The sequence below is a fragment of the Patiria miniata genome, unplaced genomic scaffold (assembly GCF_015706575.1).
Source record: "Patiria miniata isolate m_02_andy unplaced genomic scaffold, ASM1570657v1 HiC_scaffold_3, whole genome shotgun sequence".
NCBI classification, from domain to species: domain Eukaryota; kingdom Metazoa; phylum Echinodermata; class Asteroidea; order Valvatida; family Asterinidae; genus Patiria; species Patiria miniata.
The window spans coordinates 17612103-17625308 of record NW_024037069.1 but is presented as its reverse complement, the minus strand read 5'-3'; the positions used below and the strand labels follow the sequence as shown (position 1 = coordinate 17625308).

Here is a 13206-nt window from a genome sequence, read left to right as displayed (position 1 = left end):
GTGTGTGTGTGGGGGGGGGGGGGAGGGAAAGGACTATTTTGACGTTGGTGGCGCCACTGACACCCCTATTATACTACTCGAAAATAGGCCACATACATATCACAAGGTTAAATCGTGGATTTAACATTAAAAAATAACAAATTGACAACCTCGGGGGGGGGGGGGGGGCTCGAGCCTCCCGAGGCCCCCCCCCCCTTGGGTGCGCCACTGCAGTAGTATCTGAAAAGATATTAAAAAAAAAACAAGAAACAGACAACTTTACAAGAACAAAAACACCGGGACCGGGTACGGGTATTCAGGCATACAATTCTCTTTTAACAAAAGTCTGTTTATAGTCGACATACAATAAATAAGCCTTAGTTCCGTCTGTGCATTTACGTATTGCATGTGACCAGTACTCCTGATAATACACGATTCAGATAAATCAAACATTTCGGGCAAGCCCTGCTGGGTTTGCATAAAAGGGAATGGACTGTTTAAAAAAAAAAGAGGACAAATCATCACTTTTATGGCAAACAATGTCGTCCCGCGATTAAAAGGAAAAACTAATTGTGGATTCATCACTCGCGGTTGATAATTTTGGGTCGGGTCATTGTTAAAATACTGTTGTCAATGAATGTACATTGTACACATGTAGTTTTATTTTCAACTCCCACCAAGTTCCCGTTGTATAACACTCGATACCAAGACATGTTCAGATTCAGTCCACTTCTTACTGAGAAAAAAGAAAACTGATATAAGGAAAAGGACATTCTGATGGAGGAATTGTTTATTTAATTTTTAATCAGCAAAAAAGAACTTGACATGTTGGAAATTCCTTTGAGTGCAAAATCAAAATAACAACAATGTCCAAGCTAAACAACAGGCCTATGAATAAGTTGTACTGTGCGTCCAATCACTTTACTGAATACAATCGAATATTGGCTTTAAACAATCGAAATTATGATGAAACAAATCAGAATTATGCATTGTTCCATATTCACGTTATTTTGCTTTTTAATCATGATTAGTTAAATCAGTCATACTTTCGACAGCTTTCAGAGTCTAAGATCGAATACGCTTTAAATACAGTTGTTTTATTACTGAAACAATTTTAGTTTAAAATTCTGTAAAATACCTACACGTACATAATGTCTGCATACTTTTGATGTAAGAAACACTGAAAAACAATTTTTTTGATTGAGTTGTTTTTTTTTACCGTTTTTTACCCCCCCCCATCAAATTAACAGCAATATGGCTTCGCACCTCATTTTCCTTTTTTTTTTCCTTTTTTGGTTTTCCATAGGGGGAATGCCCCCCCCCCCCCTCGCGACGCTCATGGCTTGTACCGATTCGGTAAGAAGACAAATCGCAAACCTTGATTTTGATTGATTTCTCTGTAAACAAATATTGGTGTCGATTAACTTTACAGGATTTCTTTCAGGTGTCGATTAGTTTTACTGGATTTCTTTCAGGTATCTAATGTCGGTGTCAGCCAACTTCTGGAGCTGAGATTTCACGAGGGCTACGTCCTCATCGGAACACTCTTTGATCGCTTCATTGCTCAGACCTGTAAACGGGAGGAAAGATGAAACAGTTGCTGATACTTTTCATGTACAAAAATACATCACTTTTTTTATTATCATTCTGGTTTATTAAAAATTTGAAACAGGCAGCCACAAGGCTGACATTGCAAAATTACATATATACGGAATGGACGTGGAACGTGTACAATCTGAGATGAACGAAACTGAACACACACAAATTCCATAGGGTTGTCTAAGGGGCGTGGCTAACTCGCAAACGGCGATGGGTCAATATGAAACTTAATAGGGACTTTAACCCCTAGTGATACATGTATTCAGTATAGGCTACAGTTGATATAGAAATGTTTTTCCATGTGCAACTATCAGTTCATCTGAGTTACACAATGCAGACCAGATATAAAAAGAACATAGACAGTAATTGATCAAGTTCGGTTTACTAATGTTAGAATGTCAAGATAAGAAAGGAACTTTAAATTTTGAAAGGGTTTTACTAGGTATTCAAATGCATATAACCCTATACATATATTTGCTGATACTTTCCATGTACAAAAATACATCACTTTTTTATTATTATTCTGGTTTATTAAAAATTTGAAACAGGCAGCCACAAGGCTGACATTGCAAAATTACACGGAGTGAAAAGGATAAATTCAAACAATTAAACCTAACATTTAAACAAAGTACACTTGTAAAGTAACATTGGGTACATAAGTGAATGTACTAAAAACTCTTGACCCATAATATTTAAAAGCCAACAAAAACAAACGAACAACTGACAATAGACAAACACACGAACAGCAGACCATGGGACAGATTCATAGATAAAGATGAACTAAAAACACACACAGGGCAGCCAGACAAACACTGAACCGACCGACCAACTGACCAGCAGATAGACACAGATGGACAAGCTGACGGACTGACCGAGACAAACAAAGACATGGGGTGAAGCGGAGGGGAAGACAGAGGACGAGCTATGTCGGGGTTCTGAGGAGAGATGCCGGGACTGAGACCACAACAGAGTTGGCTGCTTGTATAAAGGATAGAGAGGATTGGAAACGCCGCAGGGGATCCCGCCTGCGGGCGACATGATGATGATGCCTGACAAACAGACTCAGGCAGACACACAAAACGAAAACAAACGCATCCATTACGACATCAAACTTTCAACAAACAATCACACGATGTTTTGACTGCAAACAAGATCTTCTGACAATGCGTTCCAGAGCTATTAGAAAACATTTGGGGGGGGGGGGGGGGGAGAGGCCTGGGGTATTGTCCTCCCCCGGTCCTGATATGCCAAAAACAAAATCCTTAAGATTTCAACCCCCCCCCCCCCCGAAAAATATATGGAAATTTGACATTTAGGCTAGGAAAGCCCAACTGCCTTTTCCTAGCGACATTACTGTGAACCAAAAATTACTTCCGAACCAAAAATGAATCGTAAAACAGTCTCTATTCCACCGCAAGCAAAATATGTTCCCTTCCTATTTAGATTACAGTGCAGTATTTATACAGTATGTCCTCAAAAACATTTTTTTTTTTTTTTTTGTTAAATAACTACAAAATCATGAAGTAGATTTTGAATTTTTTTTTGATTGTGCAGATACTCCTTAAAACCCTTTATGAGTTTTATTTTATTTCAGTCACGCATCACTGAACTTGAGGCCAAGGATCAGGAGTATCTGGAAAAAAATCAATATTGAATGCATAGTTTTATAGTTATTTTAGAAATAGTCAGACGGACACTTTTTGGGGACAAACTGTAGAGGAATCTGAGCCCCATTTCAAATACGGGGCTTTCGTACCTCTGTCTATGATAGTCTCCAAACCAGTGCCTTTGTTCGGTGGACACTGAGCTTGAATAGCTCTCATGACCTCAAGGGTAGACCGCTCCTGAACCCAGTCGAGTTGTCCTTGCGAAAGAGGGCGTTCCAGGAAGTTTGCTATCGAGGCAACGGTTGGTTGGAAACTCTGGGCGAAAATTAGGATATTGATACAAAATGCAATACTTCAAAGGTACAATTATCATCTGAGGAGATCCTGCCCGTTTCCGAAAAAGTCTGACGTTTTCCGAATATTATTATGTACGTTGACAGCCGGATATTTGCGTTAGCTGTTTTTTTCCCCGGATGTAAAATGGTTTTATTCACTCCGTGACGGCGAGTAGTCTATGAAATAGACTATGGCGGAGCCATGGTCTATGATATTTGAGCAGATTCGCTGATTAATTATGCAAGACAACCGCCAGTTGACATGTAGATTTTGACCAATCAGTGGGCGCTTTCTATTTCGGGTCTTCGGTCATTCACCTGTTGTCGCGTCATAGGCAAGGATAAAAAATCTAGACACAGCAACAAAGGCTGTGGTCACGCGCTCTGTATTATGTTACGCGATACGCGCGCCCGGCCGTTGTTGTATTACAAACCATTGCATTCGAATTGACCAATCAAACATTGAGTCCTGATGTTGGAATGACGTCATGGTTTAGTAAAATCGACTCCGATTATCTGAGGCATGGGATCGCATAAATCTGCATGCTTAGACATATCAGACGTTATGGGCTCCGTGGATAACGGGTGATACTCAGACTATTCGGCGAAGGGTGTATTTTTATTTTTTAAATCTACCATGCATGCTCTCTCCAGCATTCTAAGGCAATTTGAGAATACATTTAGGAACTTTGTGCATTCTGTTTATTAATTAGGCCCCATTCTACCAGTATAATGTTAGTCAGCGACTGACCATGGTGTTTTTTGTTTTGTTTTGTTTGGTGGGGATAGGCACCCCCATCCGCCACTGGATCTGTGGAGGGCAGGAAGCTGTCTTGAACACATTGATTTCAGTAAGTCTATTATATTAAATTCTTGGGTTTTTTCAAACTCGTATAAGAATCGTGAGAAATGGAGGGGAACAAATTAACGGGCTGGGGAACACTTTGACCTAGGTAAATCTGTTCCCCGGACAGCTTTACCGGGGCACAAAATTACCGTCTACACACCGGCCTTATCCTTCATGTGCTGCTGGATCTCAATCAGGGTGACCGTTTTAGCCGACTTTCGGCTAACTTTGACAGAATTTTTGTTAAAACACGAGTTTGACAGAAAATTTGACAGAATGGATTTTTTGGACAGATTTATGGCAGAATTCCGCAAAAATGGTTATTTGACAGAATAACAGCAAATTTGAACAAAAAATTGTACATTCGTTTAAAAAGCTTCAATCCTTTCAAACAAACCCCTGTATAATGGAACAGGTTGGCTGGTCTAGGTGCCGAGGTTCACTGGGTTTACGGACTTCGTCGTGGCCGGATCCACGCTTTGCCCGAAATTTATTAATAATTTCACAACATCTTTATGTGACTAGATTGTTTATTATGTACTTTGAACTTTAATTATAAGTGTTTATAGTGTATTTCGAGTAATTCTTGGGAATTTGGCAGATTTTTGATAAATCTGACAGATTTTTGATGTGCATTTAGCAGAATTTGGCTCTGATCTTACGGTCACCCTGATCTCAATCCTGTCGAGAAAAATTGTCATTGGAGATATCTAATACATGACTATAATTCTTATATAACACGTGAAGTATACAGCTTACCTCTTTAAGGTCTTCATAGTAAACGAAGAGCACATTTTTGTGATTTCGTCTCTCCCAAAAACTTCTAGCATGATTTATCCAAGTACCCATATGTGCTGGTTTGGTGAAAAAATGCAAGGGGTATTAAAATGTATTGTTTTTTTAATCAATTGTAACTTTTCAAAAAATATATTTTGAGATAAAAAGTAACTCGGAAACATAGCCTATGACAATTTAGAGAAAATGGTAACGTCCTTTAAATTATCTCGGTAAGTCAAAGCGAAACAGCGGATAAGTCATCTACGATGAGGAGGTAGTGAGCATTCCTTTTGTTCACTATCGACAAATAGACAAATCGTCATCGGCACAACGAACTGACACTCACGCGTGTAGGTGTCAGTTCGTGAATACCAAATTATCAACAATTTCGGTTTCACGAACTGACACCCGGTAGTGCGCGCGCATCGGACACGTACACTGGTGCAAATACTGAGGAAGATTTTCGTTTTCACGAAATGACACCCAATTGACCCAAGCATAATGCGGCAATACAGAACAGAGAAAAACGGTTTGAAAGGTTTTACACGAATCCATCCGTTTACTTGTGTGCTTACACACAAAATTAATTAAAAAGCTTTTTAATTGGTGAAATTAAGGTCAGTGTCAGTTCGTAAAACCGAAAATGTAGGCCTACAGGGTGCGCTCTAAAAGTGCCGCATTGTGGCGGATGTCACTTCCGGCCAAAATATCCTGGTTCTGTAAATACGCGCGCGTGCAGCGCACTCACGCGCAACTGGAGTGTCAGTTCGTGGTCCCCCCCAAAAAGGACGCACAGTCTGTTGTGGAGCCCGATCTTGAATCTGCGGCCCCCCAACCGCTTCATAAAACCGTTTCGTATAGACACAGTCAGAGTTGTCCTCGACTCTCCTCCGGTCCCTTGCTTTGCCGCCTTCCTGGATCTCACGGACGCATATTTCCACGTTCTAAACCACCCAACCACACCAGGCTCCTTCGGCTTTTCTACGAAGGCACCACAAACGAGTTCCAAGGCCCCTCAGGTCTTCACTAGAATTGTGAAGACGCCGGCCAGTGCCCTCCATTGTCAAGGCCTACAGGTGTTAATGTACCTCGACGATTGGCTCTTCATCGACGAATTGTGGGCATCAGCTGCTCACGTCCGCAGTCCGCCAGACCCACTCCCTTGCCGAGGGCCTGGGTTTCCACATCAACGAGTCCAAATCCAAGCCAATCCTGTCAACTGTCCTACTTATCTAGATGCCGTCCTCGGTCTTCAACGGGGCACGGCTTACCCGACACAGTCGCCAATGTTTGTCATTGCGCTAATTCCCTCCTCTAATTGCGCTAATTCCCTCTGGTATAACAACCAAAGCTCCAACGTTGGTTTGGTTGCGATTCCTCAGCCTCCTGGCAAATGTTACGTCCATGGTCCCACCCAGTATCCCAGGTGGTACCGTGTTCACTGCATATCCAGCCACATCGCCGGTGGTGGATCCAACCCTGTTTGGGATCCAACCGTGACCATTACGACAGATGCGTTTCTGCTGGGTTGGGGCGCGGTGATGAAATCTCACCAAATGGCGGGTTCATTGACTTTAGCAGAGACCACCCAGCACATCAACTTTCTTGAACTGACAGTATTCAACGCCCTTCACCGCTTTCAAAGCATGGGGCTGCCTGGTAAATCTGTTTTCATCCCTCTACGACAACACGACTGTGTCACAGTTACATCAACCGACAAGGCGGGACACATTCCCCAAGTATATGCCTACTCACATGACAACTACTGCATTGGTGTCGCCGGCATGCCATCTCTCTCAGAGCGGTCCATCTGGTGGACACGTTCAACACGATGCTCTCTCCCCCGGACCGCATTCGCCCCGCAGAGTGGACGCTCCCAACCTCGGTCGCGCGGACAATCTTCTAACAGTTGGATCTCACCGCACATCGATCAGGGTGTCGCAACAGTACTCAACCGCCAGCTCTCGGTGTACTGTTCCAGATCCCCGGAGCCCCAGGCGTGGCGAACTGACACCTTTTCATTCGCGTGGGGCAACCTGTCTGCCTACACTTTTCCACCGATCTCCTATATATACTTCCCAAAGTACTCGGGAAAATTGAGCAGGACCCATGCATGACGGTCCTCCGATTGCCCCTTTTTGGCCTCGACAACTGTGGCTTCCACGACTTGTCAGCCTTCTCTACTATGTCCCACTCATCCACCTACAACGGCCAGACACTCTTCGTCAGCCTCTCAGTCGGGCCTGCTTCAGCCCGATCCGGTGAGCCTCCACCTGACGTGCTGGCCGATGTCCAGCGTTCCTTCAGATACGCTGGGCTTTCTCAAGAGGCTGCCGCCATCGCGGCCCGAAGTCGATGACAGTGCAGTCGACCCGAACTGTTAACGCGAGCCGATTACAACATTTGTATGGTGCAGACGGTGTGCGGTGGATCCCTTCCTTACAACTCTTTTTTCTTTGCCATCTCATCCAGTGGGGTCTTGAGGTTCGCACTGTCAAGAAATATCGCTCCGCAATTGCGGCTGTTCATCCAGGTTTCTGGGAGGGTTCTTCGATATTCGATTGCACCGCCCTCACTCACCTCCTCTGAGGCATGTAATGTTTCACGACTCCCCCCCCCCCCCAATGTACACTCTACCGTCATCATGGGCGGGTCTTGCAAGCACGCGACGGCTGACCATTATATCAAGGACCGTTGGAAGCCCGGTGGGGTCCGCCAGATCCCTCATGGCTCTTTCCTCACAAAGAACCAGTCGGCGATATTCTCCCCGCTTGATATTTTTTTTATTCCTGACTTAAACTCCTCTGTTCCAGAAGACAAGCTCTGGTGCCCTGTCCGGGCCCTCAAGTGGTACCTCCATTGGACTGCACTGATCCGCGGTGACCACCAGGCTCTGTTCGTTCATAACCACGATTTCACCGCATCGTCCAGCATCCCGCGATACGATGGGTCGTGACGGCCATACGACTGATATCGTCTGACCAGCCTACCCTGGACAACGCCCACGAAGTTCGGAGCGTGGCGACCTCGTGGGCCTTCTTCAAGGAGTACTCCATGCGGAAATCATACAAGCGGCATGTTGAAAATCCTCCAACACCTTCACCTCCTGTATCTCAGGGATGTGCTGCAGGCAGACGGCAGAACCGGTCGCGCAGCCCTCTCTACTCTCCCCAGCGGTGCAACCGGATCCGGTTCCTCCTCCGCTGGCGCCCTGCAGTACCGACCAGTGACGGCTTATCCCATTAAGGTGAGAGCCGATTCCTCAGGTTTACCATAAGTGGTTTTAATCATGTTGGCTCAGGGCTCACGCTTCATTGCGGCCCACCTTCATCGTGCACTCTCATCTCGTACGCAAACCCACCCACGCACAACGGTGCTATTCTGCAGTAGCGATACTCTACAGGTACGTTGAGCGCAGTAGAATTCCCCCACAGAAGTGTGGGCCGATTCTACTAGCGAATACTTACCCTTACATTGCCCACCACCCGCTGTGGGCACTTTGGGCAGTACATCTTAGTGAATGGCTATCGCCCTCTATGTAATATGCATAATGTAGCAATACTCTACGGGTAAGTAGTATTTGCTAGTAGAATCGGTCCCCACTTTGACACATGTAACAATATCAACAAAAGTAATATGCAATGGTCTAGCACAGACGACAAACGTATGACAATAGCGCCGCAACAACAAGTAGTCTGAACACGGTATCAGTGTTTGCCTATGAAAAGTGAATGTTTGTCTGACTGACTGACTGACTGGCGAAGCCGCCTCCCCCGCCGCGCAACGGTCGAGGCGAAGCATGACATCGCCCTTTAAAAAAAAATCATACTGAAGTATTACTGTTTTACTTACCCTGTTTGGGATCAAAAGTCATTTTCAAATATGTAGAAAACGGTGGGAAATCGCTGAAGATGTTCGAATCCAATTTGAATCCAGATTTTATGACGTCGATTGGGTTTCGTATCACGTAGATTATCTAGGCAATGGTTCAGAAAGAGGAATCGTTCTTCAAAGATGAACTGTCACTACGGTTATCAAGTTTCAGATGAAAATCGTGATTTCTTTTGGAAGTGTTATCTTTCTAGCCATAAAAAGTCATTTTTTTTATCGAGACATGAATGAACACATTTTCGAATAGTAAATGCAGTCGTACGGGGTATTTTCTCATTTGACTCGGGTCAGGCTCAGGCGTTACTACGGGGGGTGGACATGCCCCATTTAAAATCTTGAATTGAACAGAAGTATGATTTTTCACAACTTTATGAAAAATGTGTGCACCCCCACGTTCCCCTCAGAAGTTCAACCCTAGTTATGCCACTGGGTACGTCTTTCATGTCAAATCTACTTCACAATCATAGTTCATGAAAAAGAGGATTCCTGGCCCGTTGAGCTATACTCACGCAGCGAAACTAAAACTCACAAAACGTTCACAGGGATAGCAGCCTCGACTCCATGGGCGCGTGGGCGTTCCTTACTAACAAGATCGCGCAAGGCATGATGGGAAACAACATGGCGCAGCACGATCGTACCCATGGGGAACGAGGTTGCAAGGATATGAGTAATACTCGTCAGGTACCTTGACTCCATCGGTGTTCCAGAATGACTTTGGCACGTGCGTAGCTGGGAGATGAGTGTACAGGACCCTTGGGCGATCGGTCGGCAGTTCTGCTACCACCTGGTAACCCATACGTCGTGGCGCGTCGGGATTTGTCACAGCAGATATCAATACTGCTTCGAAAATCGGAGAGGTGAGAGATTGAGAGTCGGTTCCCAAGATGAGGTTGATAATGCGTAGCATCCAGTGTGTACCTGGGGGGAAAAAGAGGATCGGCAGCTGGGTTGTAAAATAGATGCTGATGAGCTAACACGTTACTTGAAAAAAAATATACCAAAATGATTTAACCTGTGCGAAAATTTCATCCGGAAGTGCTGCCAACAGCTGTAGCTGTCTGCGCAGTCTGCGTAGTTTTTAGGAAGACCTCCTATATGTTTTGTACACGATCGTCAATCGTGGACCTTCGGTCTATTGTGGACCCTATCGTCCTCTATTGTTCAACGTCCACAATTTGAATATCTCGAACTCCATAGCCTTTACACTTGTGGGGTAGATTGATTTCTAAAGACTTCCTTATGGGTTATATTGTTCCATTGTGATTTGTACCCAATAAGGAACCCTGTACATGTACACCTTTGTAAACACCTTCAATGGTGGACCTGCTATTGCCCCTATTTTGTGTATACTTCCATATGTTTTGTCCACACACCTCAAAAGTGGACCTTCGGTCAATCGTGGACCCAATTGTCCTCTTTTGTTCAAGGTCCACTACTACCCCCTACACCCAGTCGTGTTATCATAATATGAGGACCTCCTATTGTTCCCTTCTTTTGTTTCCATTGTCTGCACATTTTCTCAACATCTCCCACAAGGTTTGTACACGAAAAACTCCCGAGGACTTAACTCAGGTCCTCGGGTTATTGTTATCACAAATCCCCCATTGTCCCAAGTGCAGTCGTAAAAGATAACAAGATCAGATGGTCCCGTCATTGCCTCTGATGTATGTTGCTGCTGCATGAAATCAGTGTATTGAAGGCTCTACTCCATTAAAAAAATGAACTATTCCTAATTCTTGTGGGATCCACTGTACTAGATTTAATCGTTCGCAATAATGCACAGGTGAGATAGTATTGAACTTGTCCGGCCCGACAGCGCTATAGCACGTATTGATCAAACTGGGTCTTCATGTACGTGCACGAACCAATGCAATGTAGGTTTCGGTGTTGATGTTTTGATAAACATTTAAAAATTCTTTTCAAGTTTGGATGGAATTATTTCCTTAAGGCTCTATGTATTACCGAAAATGAATCAGTTTGAATGAAATATAGGCCTACCGTTTTTATTCGGGGCGAGAAAAAAAAAGTGGGAGGAGGGAGGGGACAAATAATGTGATGTCCAACAATTTTAAGAAGTGGGGAGGGGCATTTCGCCCGTCCCCCACCGATTGACCTATCGCCGTTTGCGAGGTAGCCACACCCTTTAGACAACCCTATGGAATTTTTGTACGATAAGTTGTGTTTTTCTCAGATGTTGCGCGTTCCGCGTCCGTCTTTTTATTCTGTATCTGTGGTGTAATTGGACAAGCTCCGTTAACGTGACTCTATCCGCTCCGTGCACAAGTACCCCATCAACGGCCAAAAAAGGAGAGTTTGGAATGATCTAGACTGGTTCCCGATCCATCCACTGCGTATTCCGAATGTCCCCAAAGAAGTTGGAGGCGGAGATTAGTCTCGGAGACCATTGCAAGTTGAATTCGAATGTATTCGCGCGCCGACGACGCCTGACGCCCTCGCGAAGACGCGGTTGCTATAGCTTTTGCACACTCAGGAAGTTGTGCGTACTTTGCGCACGAACCAGTACAGTACAGTTCGCGCACGCTGTGTCCCCCGTCCACGGAGCTGTGTCCCCCGTCCATGCATTGCGCGATCATAACCCCTGGGGTGCGTTTTGGCGGTCATAACCAAGAATTGGTTCGGTTGTTTCTTGTCGGCGAATTTCTTCGGGAATTTTAAATGGATGAGAATTACTCACGACAATGCAATACTCAAACCCCCAAAGCAATTAACCAAAGAGAAACAACAGAGCCTGTTTTTAGTTATGACCACCAAAACGCACCCCTGGAATTGTGTAATTTAAATATACCGAAATACGGTATATTATAATTAGGGCTGCAGTTTATCCGTTTTACGTGCCGATGCCATCTTTAAAATGTTAAAAGTTGTGATTTTGAGGAATCAATCCTTTCAAACACAACGTTTGGACGTTGTGTTAATTAGCAAAGATTTGTATTAAATGTACGTACCCCTTTCGTGCCTTTACAACCACAGATACAGGGTTTTTTTTAGCGAAAAACGCGGCTGACATAATCCATATCGTATAGGCATCGCGACTTTTGAATCATAATTTTTTTTGCAAAGCTAAGCACGCGAGCGCGAGCGCGAGCGCATAATGGGCGCGCCCGGCGTGCAATCTTCGAAATGCCCGCGCAGTACGCTCTGAATAGCCATTCATCGTCATTTACGTCATCATCACAGCCAGGGGTTAGTGTAAGGAACGAGCACGCGCCCCTGGAGTCGAGGCTGATGGAGATCAATGGTCAGAGCTCATCGCGATAGGTCAATTATTGACGCCCATGTTCCTGTACATGCAAGGTTGTTAAACCAATATGCTTTTGCTTATACGTACCACTCCTCATAGCTGCTGCCACGCATATATCGGATGGGCGGGCTTGAAAAGTTTCAATTTCATCCCAGCAATCAGGAGGAATAAAACTTGAATGAAATGTCACACCTCTATGAACGTACAGAAGTTTCTCCCAATTTTCCATCTTCAGAGGTCCCGCCATGTTCACTCTGTCACAAGCACTACTTGTTACTGCTCGACACCCTGGGGACAAAGGCTGCTATTTGTTATGATGCGTCTACTGAAGTGTGTTATCTGATTTTATAAGCTCAATCAGGTGACCGTTGATCATTGTGATGGCGCTGTTCATAATTCACTCGCAATCATCAGCGCAGCCAAATGAAAGGCTAGTCATGGCTCATTTCATTTGGCTCTCCTGAAAACGAAACCAAAGGTTTTACCGCACATGCATAATTATTTGGATTCAATGGTGGATTTTTGCCACATTAATTTGTGATGAAGACTACAAGATGAGGCAATTATCTATCAAAACATTACTACTCCGTGACTTTTGTATAGCATGATCGTAGCTGCTATCGGCTGAATGCGAACGTATTCCGGATGCTGATTTCGGGCGCAATTCAAAAATAATTGTGACTCGTTCCAAATGTCTGTGTGTACTTGCTCTTGTTTCTTTCTGCGTGAGTCCATCCAAGACACTCCCACAAGCCTAGGCTTCTTGAAGATGCCTCCATACCTATATATATTTTCGCCTCTTACACCTTATTCATTTGCTTATATTCGTGTATTCTATCTCCCTATATTTCTCATTTGGTATGGAAATAAATGTGTGTTTGAATTGAATTCGGGCGATTCACAATGCAG

General features: G+C 44.3%; 1 protein-coding gene across 1 annotated transcript; it reads right to left on the bottom strand.

Moving 5' to 3' along the window:
• Positions 1 to 1306: 1306 nt before the first annotated feature.
• On the bottom strand, positions 1307 to 12612 carry LOC119738856 (sulfotransferase family cytosolic 1B member 1-like). The gene is made up of 6 exons (XM_038213825.1): positions 12385 to 12612; positions 9721 to 9953; positions 8997 to 9120; positions 5127 to 5221; positions 3335 to 3500; positions 1307 to 1549 (listed from the first exon to the last, which is right to left on the bottom strand). Exons 1-6 carry the CDS (start codon positions 12542 to 12544, stop codon positions 1437 to 1439), a joined length of 891 nt encoding a protein of 296 aa, XP_038069753.1. The 5' UTR covers positions 12545 to 12612; the 3' UTR covers positions 1307 to 1436.
• Between the last annotated feature and the right edge of the window lie 594 nt (positions 12613 to 13206).

Coding starts and splice junctions, on each gene's coding strand:
- LOC119738856 (XM_038213825.1), bottom strand. CDS start 12,544: ATGGCGGGACCTCTGAAGATGGAAAATTGGGAGAAACTTCTGTACGTT. Junction 9,954..12,384: donor GGCAGCAGCTATGAGGAGTG/GTACGTATAAGC, acceptor TTTTCCCCCCAG/GTACACACTGGATGCTACGC. Junction 1,550..3,334: donor GGAGACTATCATAGACAGAG/GTACGAAAGCCC, acceptor TCCCGTTTACAG/GTCTGAGCAATGAAGCGATC.